The sequence below is a fragment of the Pteropus medius genome, unplaced genomic scaffold (genome assembly GCF_902729225.1).
Source record: "Pteropus medius unplaced genomic scaffold, Ma_sr-lr_union100, whole genome shotgun sequence".
In the NCBI taxonomy this organism is placed as follows: Eukaryota; Metazoa; Chordata; class Mammalia; order Chiroptera; family Pteropodidae; genus Pteropus; species Pteropus medius.
In genome coordinates this window covers 182,827-201,630 of record NW_024351732.1, presented here as the reverse complement: position 1 = coordinate 201,630, position 18,804 = coordinate 182,827, and the positions used below count along the sequence as shown (strand labels likewise).

Sequence of the window (18,804 nt, the reverse complement as noted above, 5' to 3'; positions counted from 1 at the left end):
AGTTTGTGCTCAACGTCTGAGAGCCTGTGTGGTCAGCTCTGGGATTCAGTGGGATCTGTGATGAGCTTGCTTTCTAAACATTCACAAGCTTTGGTGTGTAGCATTTTATTGTTCAAATCTATGTGGGTTTTTTAATTTTTGAATTTCAATTATATTTTTCTTTGCCCATGAGTTATTTAGAAGTGCATTCTCTATTTCAAATAATGCCTCTGGGTAATGCTCGAGTTTAAAAATTGCTTTATGGCCTAGTTCACGGACAGCTTTCATATATGTCACACCTATTACATAAATAACAATGTGTGTTTAATTACTGATTGTAGTTTCATATATATGTTCTCAGATTATCTTGTCAATTTAATTACAGATAAAAGTAAGCTCACACTGGAAAGGTGACTTGTCCACTGTCCTGTCAGTTTATGCTTTATATTTTTAAAACTATTATTAGGAACAGTTATGTGTGTTTTTAAAAATAGTTATGACTAAATAACTCAAAAGATATAGCAATTCAAGCTCCCACCAACAATTTTAAAAGAACTCATTTTCCAAATGCTTTCCAAAACTGGATATTGTTGGGGTTTTTTTTTAGGGGGGCGGCAAGGGATGTCCGATCTTTTTTATCTGTTACTTTAACAAAATCTAATTTTTTTTTTTACTGGACTCAGAGGTAGAAGGTCTCAGGAAAGTCTGCATCTCTTGACTATCTGCTCCTGGCATTTTTCTTTGGTCTCCTTCATTCTCTTGGCCAAAAATTTAGCATATTCTGCAGTCTCTTCTTTTTCTGAGTATACTCTTTCTTCAGAGCAATAAATAAGCTGACGTTTGTGTTGCAGGATGTGTGCAGTCACAAAACACTGACTCTTGAGTGCTTTGGTCCTGGGTTTCGGAGCTTTCTCACAACACACTGGTGGACGTCATCTTCTTTAGACTAGAGATAGAAAAGTTTGCATATTCTGCTCGCTCCTTTGGGCCCAAGGAGATGAGACACCGTAGTATCATTGTGACAAGTAATATCTTTCTCTCCTTTTTTACAGTGAGTGACCAAGTTAAGAACACTAAGATTGGCATCCACATTGCAACCCAGAACAGATCTGCATTTTTTTTCTATAGTCCTTGGTCTATATCAGGAATGCCCCTTAGTTGCAAGCAGATATGCTCATGGGTCAAGAAGCCCTGCTTCATGGGGAGTCCTTGTTTGTCGTTCCCACCACTGATTTGAGCCACATAACCCTTCCATTTTTCACCCAGAGCGTCAGCAACAACTTCTGTGGCCATAAGCTTCTCATAAAAGGTACGAAGTTTTTCTTTATTGTCCACTTCAATGAGCTTCTGGCAGCCAGTGGCTGGGAAAGAGATGTTCAGCTTTGTCCTGAAGCGGCCGACCACCTCTGAGGTGCCATGAAAAAGAGCAGTTTGTTTTTTAAGGTTTTACATTTCTGAAAAAAAATTATATCTAATGGCTCTAATGCCTTTTCCTGTTAGTAAAATTGGAATCTTCTAGTTAATTGCCATTTAAATTTCCTTTTCTGTGAATCTTTTGTCCATTTTTCTCTGAACTTGTTTTTTCCTTATTGACCCACTAGATTTTCTTTTGAATGTTAGAGATGACCTATAATCACGTATTGAAAATTTACATGTATATCTTCATTTTTATTTTTCAGGTGTATTTTCACATATTATTAGGAAATATCTAATCAGAAATATTTGTTTTTTTTATAGTTTTTAGGTTTTCTCTCATATATAATAAGGCCCCTCCCACCTTAACACATGCTATACAAACATATACTCTTAAAACTTATTTCAATATTCTTTAGGAGGTTTTAAATACCTATACTTAAATGTTTAGTCCTGCCGGAATTCAGTCCAATTGTGTAGTGTGTGTTGGGGATTTAGTTTTGTTCTAGGTGGATGGTCAGTTATGTCAGTGCATTTACTCAAAGAATGTCTTATGCACACTCAATGCCACTTTTATTACATATATAAATCAATTTGTCTGGTCTATCGTTTTACCTTACCTCTTTTGATTATGTTGTTTTTATATTGAGTTTTTAATATCTAATAATGATTGGTAGTTGCTGATATTTATTGCATGCTTTTGGGTGCCAGGGAGATGCCAAGTACTTTACAAACATAATAACATTTAATTTTCATAACCCAAGTATGCACTTCCATCCTCATTTTGAAACAAACTGAAATAACTTCTTCATATTTTTGTAGCTGAAAGGTAACAGAGCTTCAATTCAAATCTACAGTAACATTACTCCATATCTCATGCTTATTCCTATATTTTACCTTGACGAATACTTATCACAGATTTTGTTAAACCATATTCTCCAAAGCACTGGTTCTTAAAGTGTGGTCCCATGACCAGCCGCTTCAGCAGCACCTGGGCAGTAGTTAGAAATTCAAATTATTGGGCCCTACAGTGGTCTGAATGTTTGTTGCCCGTGCCCTCCCCACCTCCCCATTCATATGTTGAAATCCTAAGCTCCAAAAGTATGGCCCTAGAAGGTAGGCCTTTGGGAGGTGATTAAGTTATGTGGGTGGAGTCCTTATGAATGAGATTGATGCTTTTATAAAAGAGATTCTACAGAGCTTCCTAGCCCCTTCCACCATGTGAAGACATAGTGAGAGTGTGCTGGCTATGAACCAGGAAGAGGCTCTCACCAAAACGTGTTGGACTTCTTAGTCTCCAGAACTGTGAGCAGGTAATTTCTATTTTTCATAAGCTACCTACTTTGTGGTATTTTCTTACAGCAGCTTGAATGGACTGAGACAAGTCCTACCCTAGACCTACTGAATCAGAAACTGTGGGAGTGAGGCTGAGAATTTTAAACTGTATTTTAACAAGCCCTCTGGGTGATTCAGATGTACACTCAAGTTTGAGAACCACCATTGTGTGGTGTCTAGCTCAGGAAACTACACCTTGGTGTTCCTAGGAAATGTTGACGTGATGAATATTGAAAGACTAACCACGTGGACATTGCCTTTCCAGGTTTCTTGATGTCTCTGGGGAGTCCCTGGGCAAGATCTTCCTTCAGACCTCCTCTGCCTCTTCCCAGTAGCTCTGTTTGAGTTCACAGATGTTCACCAAGCTTTAGGATCCTGAGAGAATAAAGGATGAAACCCAGCATAACCGTGCCAGCTAATTGGACCTCTCCCCAGAAATCCCTGGCCCTGGCTCCAGAGGAACATGGTAGCTCATGTGAGGTGAGGAGGAGTCCCAGGGTGGGAATTCATCCCAAGAGTAACTATCTCAAATCTGTCTCCAGAGCCTCAGGACAGAGGCAGATGGGTCACAGTAAGCAGCCAGACTCTCCTACTGCCCCTGAAACAAATCTCCATCTTTCCACCAAGAATGAACAATACATGAGTATCATGTCCACATCTAGACGTCAACAGTGTGACAGTGGAGAGGTGGAATGTCAAGGAAACTCTCCTTTATGTTGTCCTCATGCTATTTTGATATTTTTGGCTGAGAATAAAATTCCTATTTAGAAATTAATTTTGTGCAGGATTTTGAAGTTTTTATCCTAAACTGCTTCCCTCCACATAAATATTTCCCTATTTTCTTTTTGAAATTTCTGTTTTTCAGATGTTGGTTCTCCATTTTTTTCCTCTACTGTTTTCTGTTTCTTTGCTACTCTTCTTTCTGGTAAACTTTGCCAACTTTGTCTTCTAGTCTGTCTATTTAGTTTCTCGTTATTGCCATAAACATTTTAATTCAGTGTTTTAAGTCAAAGTTATAATTTTGAAAAACTCTGGTTTTCTAAATGTTTCTTTTAGCACCCTATTCTTATATCCTGTATATCATCTTATTTCTTATCTTTCTGAAGATATTTGTGATAGTTTTTAGGAATAGTTTAATTTTTTGAATAGGTAATGTATACATTTAGTTCAAAAATTAAAAAAAAAAAAATCCCATAACATAGTGATAAGTATTATAGTGAATGAAATTCAGGGGAAACGTGGGACCAGTTTGCCCACCTTTGTCCCACACTTGCCCAAGTTGCCCCAATACAGATAAACGAATTTTATTCGTTTTCTTTGATTAGCTTAGTTTCTTTACTTTATGCAAGTAAAAACTATTATAAATTTTTTTCTTTCCATTTCACTAACAGTGGTATACTAGACACACTATTGCACATTGCTTTTTTAATGTTTGGTAAAATACATATTGTGAACAACAGCAGTGGACATTCTCGTCATGTCTTCCCTTTATGTTTATATATATATATATATATATATATATATATATATATATATATATATATATATATATATATATATATATGAAGTAGTAGAATTTCAGTTAATGCTTTTAGTTAAAGGCAGTGAGTTTCAGCTGAATCTCAGTGAACCTCCATTTCTCTTGCTGTTGGGCAGTTCTGTGATTGGGTATCTTAATTTTTATTCAGAAGAAAGGAAGAATGGGGTGAGGTGAAGTATAATTCATAATGAAGCAGCTGTCACTTGTGTTAGCCAGAGTATGGAGATGTTTGGCCCCTTTTGTGGTTTAAACAATGTTCTAATTTTTGTCTGTGCTCAGACATGATTATGGAGTCATCTTGGTTTTGTCTCATACCATGGTGACAGAGGATGGTCTTGTTTGATGTTGGGGTTTTGTGTTTTTGTATAATACGAGAACACCACGACCTAGCTGATCCTACCTGTCCAGCTTCTAACACTGAGGCCTGATAGAGCCAGGCAAATTCTCAGCTATCAGAGGCTCTTTTCTCCTCATTTAAAAATAAGGGAATGGAAGAGTTGACTCAGAAACGAAAACCAAAGAAAAGCTAGGGCTGCAAGTTAAGGTTCAGATCAAAAGGAATTTAAGATGACAAACATCCAAAGGAATAAAGAGAGAGTTCAAATTTATAAAGTTTATAATATATAAAGAATTTTAAAATGTCCACATTTATTTAACTTATATCTTTGAACTATATTAAGTAAAAATGAACAGAAATCATTAAATACACCATTGACCGTTTTATCAACTACTCTCAAGAACTTATTGATATAAGCAGACAAAAAATATAAACCTTTGCTATAATATTGATTGCATTCTCTGACCCAGAGCATTGAATTAGAAATAGAAAGTAAAAGGCTTTTACACAACATTGTGAATGGACTTAATGCTGTACGTTTTAAAATGGTTAAAATGGTAAATTTTGTTATGTGTATTTTATCACAATTAAAAAGATATATTTTATTTAAAAAATTTTTAGCTAGATATACCTTTAAAAATTTTTTCAAAATTTTCAATTACATTCGACATTCAATATTATATTAGTTTCATGTATATAGCATAGTAGTTAGATATTTATGTAACTTACAAAGTGATTCCCCCTAAGTCTGGTACCCACCTGACACCATCCATATTTATTACAGTATTATTGACTATATTCCCTAGGCTGTAGTTTACATCTCTGTGACTGTTTTATAACTGTCAGCTTGTACTTCTTAATCCATTCAACTTTTTCACTCATCCCTATAGGTCCTCTCCCCTCTGGCAACCATCAGTTTGTTGTCTGTATCTATGAGTTTGTTTCTGTTTTGTTTGTTCATTTATCCTGTTCTCTAGATTCTACATGTAAGTGAAATCATATGACATTTGTCTTTCTCTGTCTGACTTATTCCACTTAACACTATACCTCTAGGTCCATCTATGTTGTTGCAAATGGATAGATTTCATTATTTTTTAAGGCCAAGTAATATTGCATTGTATACAGGTACCACATCTTCTTCATCTAGTCATCTATCAGTGGACACTTAGGTTGCTTCCATATCTTGCCTATTGTAAATAATGCTGCAGTGAACACAAGGGATGCATATCATATACCTTTTCAAATTTGTGTTTTGGATTTCTTTGGGTTCAATACCCACAAATGAGATTGCTGGGTCATGTGGTAGTTCTAGTTTTAATTTTTTGAGTATCCTCCATACCGTTTTCTATACTGGCTGCAGCAGTTTACAGTCCCACTAACAGTGCACGAGGGTTCCCTTTTTCCACATCCTTGCCCACATTTGTCGAAGTGTGAAGTGATATATCATTGTGGTTTTAATTTGCAGTTCTCTGATAATTAGTGATGTTGAACATCTTTTCATATGTCTGTTGGCATCTGTATGTCCTCTTTGGAGAAATGTCTTTTCAGGTCCTCTGCCCATTTTTTAATTGAAGTGTTTGGGTTTTTTGGTGTTGTCTGAGCTCATTATGTATTTTGGATATTAACCCTTTATTGGATGTATCATTGGTAAATATCTTCTGCCATTCAGTATGTTGTCTTTTCGTTTTGTCGATGGTTTTCTTTGCTGTGCAAAAACTTTGTAGTTTGCTGTAATACAATTTATTTTTTTCTTTCGTTTCCCTTGCCTGAGGAGATAGCCAAAAAAATATTACTAAGAGCAATGTCAGAGAGTTTACTGCCTATCTTTTCTTCTAGGAGTTTTATGAGTCTTACATTTAAATCTTTAATCCATTTTGAGTTTATTCTTGTATATGGTATAAAAAGTGATCTAGTTTATTTTGCATGTAAAAGTTCAGTTTTCCCAACACCATTTATTGAAGAGACTGTCTTTACCTCATTGTATATTCTTGCCTCCTTTGCATAGATTAATTGAACATATAGGTGTGGGTTAATTTCTGGGCTCTGTTCCGTTCCATTGATTTGTATATCTATTTTTATCCCAGTACCATGCTATTTTAATTACTATAACCTTATAGTATAGTTCGGTATCATATAGTGTGATACCTCATACTTTGTTCTTTCTCAATATTGCTCTGGGTTTTTTAAGGTCTTTTGTTGGTTCATAAAAATTTGGGGATTCATTCTAGTTCTCTGAAAAATGCCATTGGTGTTTTGATAGGGGTTGCACTGAATCTATAGATTGCTTTGGGTAGTATGGACATTTTAACAATGTTAATTCTTCCCATTCATGAGTGTGGTATATGCTTCCATTTATTAGTATCTTCTTCAATTTCTTTGATCAATGTTTTCTGAGTACAGATCTTTTAACTCCTTGGTTAAATTTATTCCTAGGTATTTATTTTTTTGGTGCAATTGTAAATGGGATTCTTTTCTTTTTCTTTTTTTAATTTTAATTTTAATTTCTTTAATGTCAACACATATTTGACCTCTTTTACCCCATCTATCTTTCTCTGCTCTCCCTCCTTACCCTTTGGTAACCACGAGTCTATTGTCCACTTCTGTGAGTCTTTTTGTTTGTCCTGTTAGTTTGTTGCTTTTAGGTTTATATCACTCATGTAAGTGATATGTGGTTTTCAACTTTTTCTGTCGGGCTTATTTTGCTTAGCATGATTATCTCGAAGTCCATCCATGTTGTTGCAAATGGCAGTATTTCATCTCTTCTTACGGCTGAGTAATATTTCATTGTATATATGTATTACAGCTTCTTTATCCAGTCATCTATCGTAGGACACTTTGGTTGCTTCCATATCGTGGCCACCATGAATAATGCTGTTATGAACATTGGTGAGCAAATATCTTTTCAGATATGAGTTTTCAAGTTGGAGTAAATATCCAGCAGTGGGATTGCTGGATCATATGGTACATCAAGTGTTAGTTTTTTTGCGGAACCTCCCTACTGTTTTCCCTAGTGGCTGTACCAATTTGGAGTCCCACCAGCAGTGTATGAGGGTTCCTTTTTCTCTGCATCCTCTCCAACCCTTATTATTACCTGTCCTGTTGATAACAGCTATTCTAAGAGGTGTGAGATGTTATCTCATTGTGGTTTTGATTTGCATTTCCCTGATGTTGAGCATCTTTTCATATGTTTGTTGGCCATTTGTATGTCTTCTTGGGAGACTTGTCTATTCAGGTTCTCTGCTCACTTTTTGATTGGATCATTGTTTTTTTGTTGTTATTGAGTTGTATGACTTCTTTGTATATTTTGAATATTAGGCCCTTATCGGAGGTGTTGCTTACAAATATATTTTCCCATTCGGATGGTTGTCTCTTTACCTTGTTGACAGTTTCTTTCATTGTGAAGAAGCTTTTTAGCTTGATGTAGTCCCAGTAATTAATTAATTAATTAATATATTTTTAACTGTTTCATTTTAATTCGAATGTTTAAGGATTACATTTTTAATTTAATGTTGTTTTATTTTTTTTTTGCCAGTTTCCAAAGTCAAATCCGCAAGACAAAGTATGTTTATTAGCTATCAACTTCTTGTACAATGTCAGAAAAGACATTACTTCTTTTACTTCCTCCCTCTCCCTATAGGTAGCCATTACATTTTATTTTTTGACTTGTTCTTTTGTTTTTTTTTCCATTATATATAATAGATGTATAATTATATGATAAAACTTATTTTTTAAATTTATTTATTTTAATTAGTTTCAAGTATACAGTCCAACACATCTATATAGTTTGTAAAATGATCCCTCCAATTGCTCCCTCCCTCCCCTGACGCTTCACCTAGCCAACGTATTAATGCTAACTGCATTCCCTATGCTGTGCTCCCCATCACCATGACCATCCATCAGCTACTAACTTGCACTTCTTTAACCCTTCACTCCATTCTCTCAACACCCCAAACCCCCTCCCCTCTGTCACCAAATTGTTCACTATATTTGTGAGTCTATTTTTGATTAGTTTGTTCTTTTTATACCTTAGATTCCGCATATAAGTGAAATCACATAGTGTTTATTTTTCTCTGTCTGACTTAAATACCTTCTAGATCCATCAAAGCAATATCTTTTTCCATCCCCTTCCTTTTAGTCTGTGTGTGTCTTTTAATCTGAAGTGAGTCTTTTAGTCTGTGTGTGTCTTTTAATCTGAAGTGAGTGATTTTTTATGCAGAAATTTATTTGGTTATTGTTTATAGTAGTGTTCTTGTGGAATCTTTAGGGTTTTCTATATAGAGAATCATGTCATCCGCAAATAGTGACAGTTTGACTTCTTCGTCTCCTATTTGGATACCTTTTACTTGCTAGGACCTCCAATGATGTATTGAATAAGAGTGGCGACAGTGGACATCCTTGCCTTGCTAGGACCTCCAATGATGTATTGAATAAGAGTGGTGATAGTGGACATCCTTGCCTTGTTCCTGATCTTAGAGGGAAGGCTTTTAGTTTTTCACCATTAAGTATAATGTTGACTGAGGGTTTCTCATATATGGCCTTTATTACATTAAGGTACTTTTATTCTATACCAATTTCATTAAGTGTTTTGATCCTGAATGGCTGCTATATTGTTGAAGGCTTTTTCTGCATCTATTGATATGATCATGTGATTCTTGTTCTTTTTTTTTGTTTATGTGGTGTATCACATATATCAATTTGCCTATCTTAATCCACTTCTGTTCCTGGGATGAAGCCCACTTGGTCATGGATTTTCTTTTTTGATCTGATCTGCAACTCCGTGCCTTTTTGTTGGTGAGCTCAGTCCATTTAGATTTAGGGTGATTATTGAAATATGAGAATTTCCTATAGCCATTTTTCTTTTGCTTTCTGGTAGCTCAGTGTTTCATTGCTTCCTTGTCCTTCGTGTCCTTTTTTTTTTTTTTTTAATTTGAGTTGGATTGTGTGGATTTTCATTCTGGTCCTTCTTTATATTATATACTTCAGTTCTGAATCTTTGGCATGTGGTTACCATTATGAATATGTAGATGATGGTTGTGTACATATGTATTACATAAACATACAAGTCCATTTTCTTCTGTGTGTGCCTTATCTCCATTCCCTTTCATGAATTTGGATCTTTGAATCCTCCCCTTTTCTGTCATTGTCGTCTCAATTTGTCCCTATGTGTGCTGAACATTCATTATTATCCTGTAATAGCAAATCTCTTCTTATTGCTTAAGCGTGTAATGCCCTGTTCTTAGTAAGGGTTGCACTTCTCTGTTTCTATCTGCCTGCTAGTTGCCTTACTCCTAATTATGTACTTTTTTTTTTTTTTTGTCATTTTGTTTTAGGTGAGCTGACCCCTTTCAGCATTTCCTGTAACGCAGGCCTCATAGTGGAGAATTCCCTCAGTTTTTGCATGTCTGGAAAGGTCTTTATTTTTCCTTCATATCTAAAGGAGAGCTTTGCTGGATACATTATTCTTGGCTGGTAGTTCCTTTCATTTAATAGTTTGAATATTTGATTCCCCTCCTTTCTGGCTTATAAGGTCTGTGCTTAGAAGTCTGACGATAATCTAATGAGTTTTTCTTTGTAGTTTACCGTCTTCTTTTTCTTGGCTGCCCTGAGAATTCTTTCTTTGTCATTGGTTTTTGATAATATAATACAGTATGTCTTGGAGAAGGCTTTTTGGGGTTGAGATAATTGGATGTTCTGTTGACTTCTTGATTTCCAAGCTCCAAATTCCTTAGATTTAGGAAATTCTCGTCAAGTATCTGTCTGAAAATGCTTTCTAATCCCTGCTCCTTTACCTCCCCTTCGAGAATGCCTCTTATTTTTATGTTTCCTCTCCTAATGGTATCAGCTAGTTCTTGTATTTCTCTTTCATTATTTTTCATTCTTCAATTTTTCTCTTCTTCCTTCTGATTTATTTCTAGATTTCTGTCTTTGATATCACTGATGCTTTCCTCCAATTTGGTCGACTTTATTTCCCAAGTTTACTATTTCACTTTTCATCTTTCAGTGTGTTCTTCATCTCTAGAAGTTACATTCATTTCTTTGAGGGTTTCAGTCTCCTTGCTAAAGAACTCATTCTGCTCATCCAGTTGTTTTTTTCAGTTCCTGAAATTGTTGATGTGAATCGTTTGGATCTCATTGAGTTTTTTCAGAAGTTCTGTCGTGAATTCTCTGTCATTTAATTTGCACATTTGTGTCTATAAGCTTATTTTCTGGAGATTTTTCTCTTTTTTTTTTATGAGTTGCCTTGTCACCTTGGTTGTTCATGGTGTTTAATGGACTATTTCTCCACCTGGGCATTAATGGAAATGTATTCTGCTGTTTTTCCAGAAAGAAGATTTATTACATAAACGTCTCTTTTTAGCCTGTTGCAAAGAAGGCGCTTTTCTTTTGGTTTCCAGTAGATGGCGTCTAAGCCTCTTGGATCCCGGCTTTATATAAAGCCTTAATAATGCCTTTGTTTTTCTTAGAGATATTCAATCACACTCCCTCCCTTCAGTCTCAGTCCCTGTCAGTGTTAGTGACAGTTTCTGAGTGTTTGCTTAGAATCCCCTGGGGCTCCGTGGTGTTAGGTCTTGGAGGATATGGGCTGAGAGGCCCTCTGTGTTGGGGGTTAGGGCTGTGGCTTCATCTCGTATTTACAACCACTGCTGGTAAAAAGCAGCTATTTTTTTTTTTGCTTTCCCTGCTTCTCTGCTCTCTGCCCTGATGACTGGGCCCTGCCGCCGGCCCTGTGGAGCGCACAGTTCTTCCAAGCAGGGCTGTTCAGGGAACTCTCTGCACCTTCTCACCTCTCCTTCCTCCTACAGGGAGCTCTGGTGGCTGTGAGAGGCAGCCTTTTTGTTTATTCCAGTCCACTGCCCGACACCCAGGGTTCTGACCTGATGTAGCTCTTATGCGCTGATCCCACGTTCAGGTGTGCAGTTTGGGTGTTTTGTTCCGTTTCAGATGTTCAGCTTATTGTTGTTTCAAGGGGAGAGATCCGGGGACATCTCTCATTCCGCCATGTTTCTGACGTCACTTCTGGGATAGTTTTCTTAATTTCGTTTTTTATTTAATTATTTTTGTCTGATTGCTCTGGCTATGAAAAATGTGTTTTAAGTGAGAGTCTAGCAAAAAGAAACACCCATATCTGAAAATCTTAAAATGTTTTTGTACACGGTCTGTAGGTTAAGAATCACTGATGTCACCCGTCAAGGAACTTACTTTCCTCAATATTTTTTTAGACTGTCTCTTATTTGTGCCTTTAATTCTTAGAATGTCCTCATTTCTTTCCTTAAAATCTATTTGTTAGTTACTAGAGCTTTATCTTCACTGTCTCCTTGAAACCTTCCCTAATTGCCTGTATCTACAATAGCTACAAGCAGTTCTTACCCTGTTCAATTGTAAACTCCAAGATAGAAGGTATAATTTTATACTTTATCCCCTCATACTGTCTTACGATTTGATATGCTATACCTAGCCCTCTCTCAGAGATGGAGGGATTGCAAAAATCATGTACTGCTTAATTTTCTTATGTTAGTTCAAAGGAATAGTTTAAAAGATATGATTTTAACATCTTTAAACTTTGGCTTCATGGTTGGTCAATAGTCATTGGCTGCTATTTCAGCTCTTCTATCCCTGCCTAGCAAAACCTCCACCTGTTTCTGTGAAATACATGAAAAATTTCAAACATTGATTTAGACTGGTGAATAGCATTGACTGTTATCAGTGGTCATGATCAATTTCACCGTTAGTTTCTTACTAGAGTGCGTATATTTTCAGTAGTTCATCAGTGCTAGAGTAAATACTTGTTTGAAATATTTTAACTGTGTTATAAAAAGTAACTTCCCCAACTGGTTTGCCATTTTTGAGTGTTTATGCTTTCTATAGGCTTATAGCTAAACATGAAAAGAGGAAGAAAAATAGTGCTCAATAAAGTGGTACTTAATCTTTGCATCGTAAAGCCATGTTTAAAATTGCTTTTGTTTTAATGCCTTCTAAAATTTAAACATTGTGGCCAAATAAAAGACAAAGATCAAAAAAAAGTTTTCTTCCACATGAAAAGGGAAAATCATAAATGATCTTACAAAATTTTTTTTGTTGTATTTCAATAAGTGCTACATTTTATAGTTTGTGTGGTAATGCTAAACCATAGAGGAAAAGAAATAAAGATTTAAAGGCCTTTTTAAGGAATTCTAGAAATTAAGGAAAAAAGACCTAGAGTATGAGTTATACTTTTAACTGAAGAAGTTAGAAAATGAATTCAGTAAATATAAAATAACAGTAAGGATTAAAAAGAGATATAAATCAGACAAATTGAGAATAAAATACTTGACAGAAGAACAATTTGCTTCTGTGTGGTGATGACCAAGACAGTATGTAAGAAAACTTGAGAGACAGTTACTGCTGTATTAAAGATTAAGACAACCATGAATATTATGTAAAATTATATATAAAAACATGAAAACCTAAACATAAAATATAAGGTTTTACAAAAAATAAGTGTCAAAATTGACAAATAGAAATGGTTCAAGAGTCCTTGAAGAAATTAAAATGTTGTTCAAATACAGCATAGTCAAAAATAGGGGAAATGTCATGTGATTTTACAGTTGATCTTTATGCCAAAATTTTAGGTGTAAGTTGATATCTAAAATTATTCCTAACCTTCTTTTTGGTGTTTGTTTTGTTTACATTGTTAATATTGATGCCCAGACCAGTCAAGTACAGTAAAAGAACTGGAAATTATGAACATAGATTCAGAAATCAAATGTATTAACTAACCACATTCAGGAGTAGATGAAAACAGTAGCCAAATAGGGTTTTTCATAGGGACACAGGTAAAGCAGACACAAGTTTCCCATTCAGCATTTCATTCCAAAGTCGAAGCCAAAATTAAAATAGTAAAATAACCTGCAAAGAAATAATAAAAATACTATATATCAGAAGGCATGATATATAGCAAAACTATTCAAAAATAATTTAGAAAAATAATTTACCTAATTGAAGTAAATTAAAAAATTAGGATTGCAGCTCTGGAGAGATTTTTTGCATTGATTTTATTTGATTTTTTGAATATTAAGTTTTATATGTGTGTTTACAAATATGTTTAATATTTCGAAATGTATGGGCACTTGAAAACAATGTTTCTAGGATACAGAATTTATCATTCTATCAATAAAATATCTTATATAATTATGAGGTTTACACAGTATGGCATCTTTTTGCCTCTTCATCTCTTGGATCTGAGAGATATTATTTAAGGTTTCCTACCACAAATATATTTCTGTCTATATTTACCTGTATTTTCTGTTTATAAATTTATTGCTTTGTAATTTATTGCAGTGGTAGTAATGACATTCAAAATTCATTTTGGATTGTGATCTGGTACTTAATTTTTTTCTCTAGAATTCATCTCTGTCTGATATTAAGATGGAGGATCTTTTTTTTCTGTTGGCCTTTCCAGATATGCTTTTGCTCATCTTTTTTACTGTCATCCTTTGGAATCGTGCCTTTTTTCTGTATAGCAGTGGAAAGATACATATTTTTCACTATATACTGTGTACTTTTGCTTTGTTTCTGTTCCTATTGGTAATTTGGAAGGTTTGGATTCTTTTTTGTTTGTTTTTTAGTGTCACCTTTTAATGTTAACTTGTTGAACTAAATTTTCTAATGTCTTATTTTAGATAATATCAAATAAATTTTTACTGTGAATAATGATAAGAGTTCTATGCTGTCATTTCAGAGATCCTTTTGTTTGCTGGATGTTTTTATTGAACTCATTTTTCTATTTTCCTTTAAAAGTCCTCATTTCTGTTTCATGTTGCTCACTTGTCTTAATTTGCTGTTTGCTGCTTTTTGCGTTTTCACAGAGTATTTTCGTTGCTTTCAAAGAGACTTTCATTTCTGTGTTGCTTTTCTTTTTCACTTCTTTATTATGCCAAGTTTTTCAAACATCTGAATAATCATTTCCTTAGACTATCTGTTTTTCCATTATTTCTTGGATTTTTATATCCCTGTTTAAGTAGTTAGTATTTTAGTGAATTCCTTGAATTCATAGTGAATATGTTTTCTGTTTTGTGGCATTTTATTTGTAGTGTATTCCTTTTAATCTCTTTTTTCTTCTTTTTGCTTATAATATTTTTGTACTATAAACATTAAAAGATGTTTATTATTATCTTTGAGTGAGGAGTTTTTTTCTGGACAGGTTGTTTGTAAGAAGCTTGCTTGGTAAGGTGTCAAAGCTACACATGTGACATCTTGATTCCCCATTAAATTTTTTTTTTTAATTTTTATTTTTATTATGGTCACATTGGTTAATGAAATCCAGTAAGTTTCAGGCATACAATTCAACAATAAGGCATATATATACATTGCATTGTGTGTTCACCATCCATAGTTAGATTTCTTTCAGTCACCACATATTTGACCCCTTTTACCCCGTTAAATTCTTGATGCCTTAGGGTTTGATGGCCGAGGATTCAGTGTGTGTAGGGTATAAATGTGGACATGTGTGAAAGAGAAAAATTAGAGCAAATATATTCTTTTCAAGAATATAGGAAACAATAGTCTAAATTCCATAAACAAAACTAACATTGCAAGGAGGCAAACTATAATCTCTGAACACAAATGAAGAAATAAAAAAGGTAGCTTTCAAGCATTATAATTTTAGACATTTAAAACCACAAATATCTTTACTACTCTTTTCATCTTTGTCCTTCCTTCATACTCATTCCCTCCCCTGAATTCACTAACCTGCTCTGTGTACATACCTCCTAAATCTTCATATCCAGCTCCCTACATCCTCGTATATGTCTTACTACCTAAATCTCAGTATGTACAAAATTTAAATCATTATTTCTTGTCTTCTTTCCCCAGCCTCCTCTATTCCTTAAATCCATCCGTGGCTTCAGAATCTAATAACAGAATTATTTCTGAGTTCATTTTTCTCAATTTTATGCTCAATATCCATTTTAGCTCTTTAATATCAATCCCTTCTACAGCCTTTATAGGTAAGTAAAAAAATTCTCATTCTCTCAATGAATTGTGCAGTGGGTCTTATCTTCCAGTCTTGCCCATTCCAAGGTATTCTCTTTTGAGAATGATCTTTCTTCAGTATGTTTTTAAAAGCTTTAATTTACTTCGAAATAATTATAAATTCAAAGGGCATATAGTACAGAGAATTCCTCCATAAATTCCAGATTATTATGGTGCATTTCTCTTTTATTCATTTTTGGATCCAATTACCAGTATTTTGTGGAGGATGTTTGCATTTGGTTCATGAGAGGTATTGGTTTGTAGTTTTCTTTTTTTTTTTTTACTGTTTTGTCTAGTTTTGGTATCAGGGTAATTCTGGCCTAACCAAATTACTTGGGAAGTGTTCCCTCCTCTTTTATTTTCTGGAAGAGATTGTATAAAAATGAGATTAATTGTCTGAATGTGTAGCAGAGGTCAATGACCATGGAACTGAGATGGTATCTTAAGACCAAAGAATGAAGCAGGCAATTCCATTAATTATAACAATTTATTGTAGAGTAATTTACTTACAATAAAAGTTGGTCAGAGTAGACAGATGATCCAGCTCTCTGTACAGATAATTTTCTTCTATTAGACAGTTGTTACAGCAAGTGTTTTGTGGTATAGCTGAACTGTAATGATTGACAAGACAGAGAGACAAAGAATGCAGTACAAGCAAGGAACCATGCCCCCTGGTTCTTTTGATAATCGCTTAGCACTGATGCTAATACCTAGTTTGATATTTATCTCAGTTGCTATGTTATTCTAGCCATTTACTGACAGGAATCTTTATGGTTACATTGTGTAAGTTTACAGGATGCAGTTAATCATTAACTATGAGGCTTTAGTGCTAGCTGAAACTAGTTAAGTCAGAATTCTCAGCAAAGAAACTGGAAAGAAATCAGGCACACAAAGATGGAGTCAACTTGTTTGTATTGACACCCTATACACTAACTCTTCTTTAAATGTTTAGTAGAATTCGCCAGTAAAACTATTTGGGCCTGTAGATTTTTTTTTTAGATTTAAGCTTTTACATTACAGATTTAATGTAATTTAATAGTTATAGGATTATCAGTTTACCTGTTTCATAATAGTTGAGTTTGGTAGTTTGTGTTTTTTTTTAGTTAAGTGGCCTGATTCTTGTAAGTTGTTAAATCTGTTAGCATAGAATTTTTGTGTTCCAATATGTTCTTTTTAATGGCTGCTGAACCTGTAATGATATGTGCATTTCATTCTTTTTTTTAGATGAGGCAAACCTTGGTTGACCTCACAGATTGCAAGGACCTTGTCAGCTTACAAGCTCTTATTTTTTAGTTTTTATTTTTTTACACCTACAGCATTTGGTCTTCCTAGGTAGTCTCCCATCCAAGTACTAACCAGGCCCGACCCTGCTTGGCTTCTGAGATTAGATGGGATCGGGCTTGTTCAGGGTGACGTGGGCTTTTTCAGGGTGGCATGGCTGTAGATTCATTCTTAATATTGGTAATTTGTATCTTAGTTTTATCTTTATCAGTCTGATTGACCAATAGGTTAGTCAGCAAGGTTTATGAATTTTATTTATTTTTTTTCAAATAACTGGATAATGTTTTATTGATTTTTTTCACATTTTTTTAAAAATTTATTTTCAATTTCACTGGTACCTGCTGTTTGTTATTTTATTTCTTCTGTTTCTTTTCAGTTTATTTTAGTCTTTTATAGTTTCTTGAAGTAGGAATTTAGATTATTGATTTGAGAACGCCCCCCCTTTTAATTGAGGTATAAATGACATATAACATTTATTACTTTCAGGTGTACAACATATTGATTTGACATTTACATGTATTACAAAATGATCACAGTAAGTCTAATTAACATCTATTACATGTAGTTATTTTTTTCCTTACGATGAGAACTTTTAAGATCTACTCTTTATCAATTTTCAAATATACAATACAGTATTATTAATTGTAGGCATCATGCCATAAGTTACATCTTCATATACTTATAACAGGATTTCTACCTTTTGATCTCCTTTGCCGATTTCGCCCACTCTCTACTCTCTGCCTCTGGCAACCACCAGTCCATTCTCTGTATCTGCAGGTTTGTTTCTTTTTATAGAGCCAACATATAAGTGAGGTCACATGTTATTTGTCTTTCTCTGGCTGACTTATTTCACTTAGCATAATGCCCTAAAGTACATCCATGTTGTCACAAGTGGCAAGATTACCTTTTTTTTTTTTTTTATTGCTGAGTAATATTTCATTTTATATATGTATATACCATATTTTCTTTATTTATTCACCTGTTGATGTACACTTAGGTTGCTTCCATGTCCTGGCTATTGTAAATAATGCTACAGTGAACATTGGGGTGCAGATATCTTTTCGAGTTAGTGTTTTCATTTCCTTTGGATAAATACCTGGAAGTAGAATTGCTGGATCATGTGGTAGTTATATTTTTAATTTTTTTAGGAACCTCTATACTGTTTTTCATAGTGGCTGCACCGATTTACACTCTCACCAACAGTGCAAATGAGTTTCCTTTTCTCTACATCCTTGCCAGCCCTTGTTGTTTCTTGTCTTTTTTATAATAGCCAGGTGTATAGTAATATGTCATTGTGGTTTTGATTTGCACTTCCCTAATGGTTAGTGATATTGAGCACCTTTTCATATAGATGTTGGCTATCTATATGTCTTCTCTGGAAAACTGTCTACTCAGGTCCTCTGCCCATTTTTTTAATTGTACTATGTGTTTCCCCTTTTCTAATGTAATAAGCATTTAGTCCTATAAATTTCTCTTTCAGCATTGCTTTATCTGCATCCTACAGATTTTGATAAGTTATATTTTCACTTTCCTTCAGTTTTATGTATTTTCTAAATTTCATTGGAGAATTTCTCTTGACTTATAGGTTATTTAGAAGTGTATTGTCTAATTTCCAAATATTTCATAATTTCCCAGATAGCTTTTGTTATCATTTTCTAATATAATTTTTTTGGAGATTTTTTCCTGTTGTTTTTCTGTTACAGAGATTTAGTTTGATTCCATTATGGTCAAGGAACATACTTTGTATTATTTCATTTATTTTAAATTTGTTGAGGTTGTGTTACAAGCTAGGATATGATCTATCTTGGTCATTGTTCTTGTAGGTACTTGAATTTGTGTTCTGCAGTTGATTGGAGAGTCTATAAATATCTCTTAGATCCTGTTGTTTATTCTTCTATATCATTTATAA

The 18,804-nt window shown here is 34.2% G+C and overlaps 1 protein-coding gene and 1 pseudogene across 4 annotated transcripts in view; one reads left to right on the top strand and one right to left on the bottom strand.

Moving 5' to 3' along the window:
* The window catches only part of LOC120588922 (zinc finger protein 585A-like), a 37,900-nt gene that overhangs the window by 699 nt on the left and 18,397 nt on the right, over nucleotides 1–18,804 (top strand). Inside the window, exons 2-4 of one of the 4 annotated variants that reach the window (XM_039846239.1) lie at nucleotides 1,032–1,288; nucleotides 2,580–2,705; nucleotides 2,993–3,207. In XM_039846239.1, the coding sequence (XP_039702173.1) occupies nucleotides 3,118–3,207 (90 nt within the window). In that variant the 5' untranslated portion in view covers nucleotides 1,032–1,288; nucleotides 2,580–2,705; nucleotides 2,993–3,117. Of the gene's footprint in view, nucleotides 1–1,031; nucleotides 1,289–1,658; nucleotides 2,706–2,992; nucleotides 3,208–18,804 lie in introns of all 4 variants that reach the window. The other 3 variants (XM_039846238.1, XM_039846240.1, XM_039846241.1) reach the window with 3 other exon arrangements.
* On the bottom strand, nucleotides 545–2,362 carry LOC120588981 (40S ribosomal protein S6-like; annotated as a pseudogene).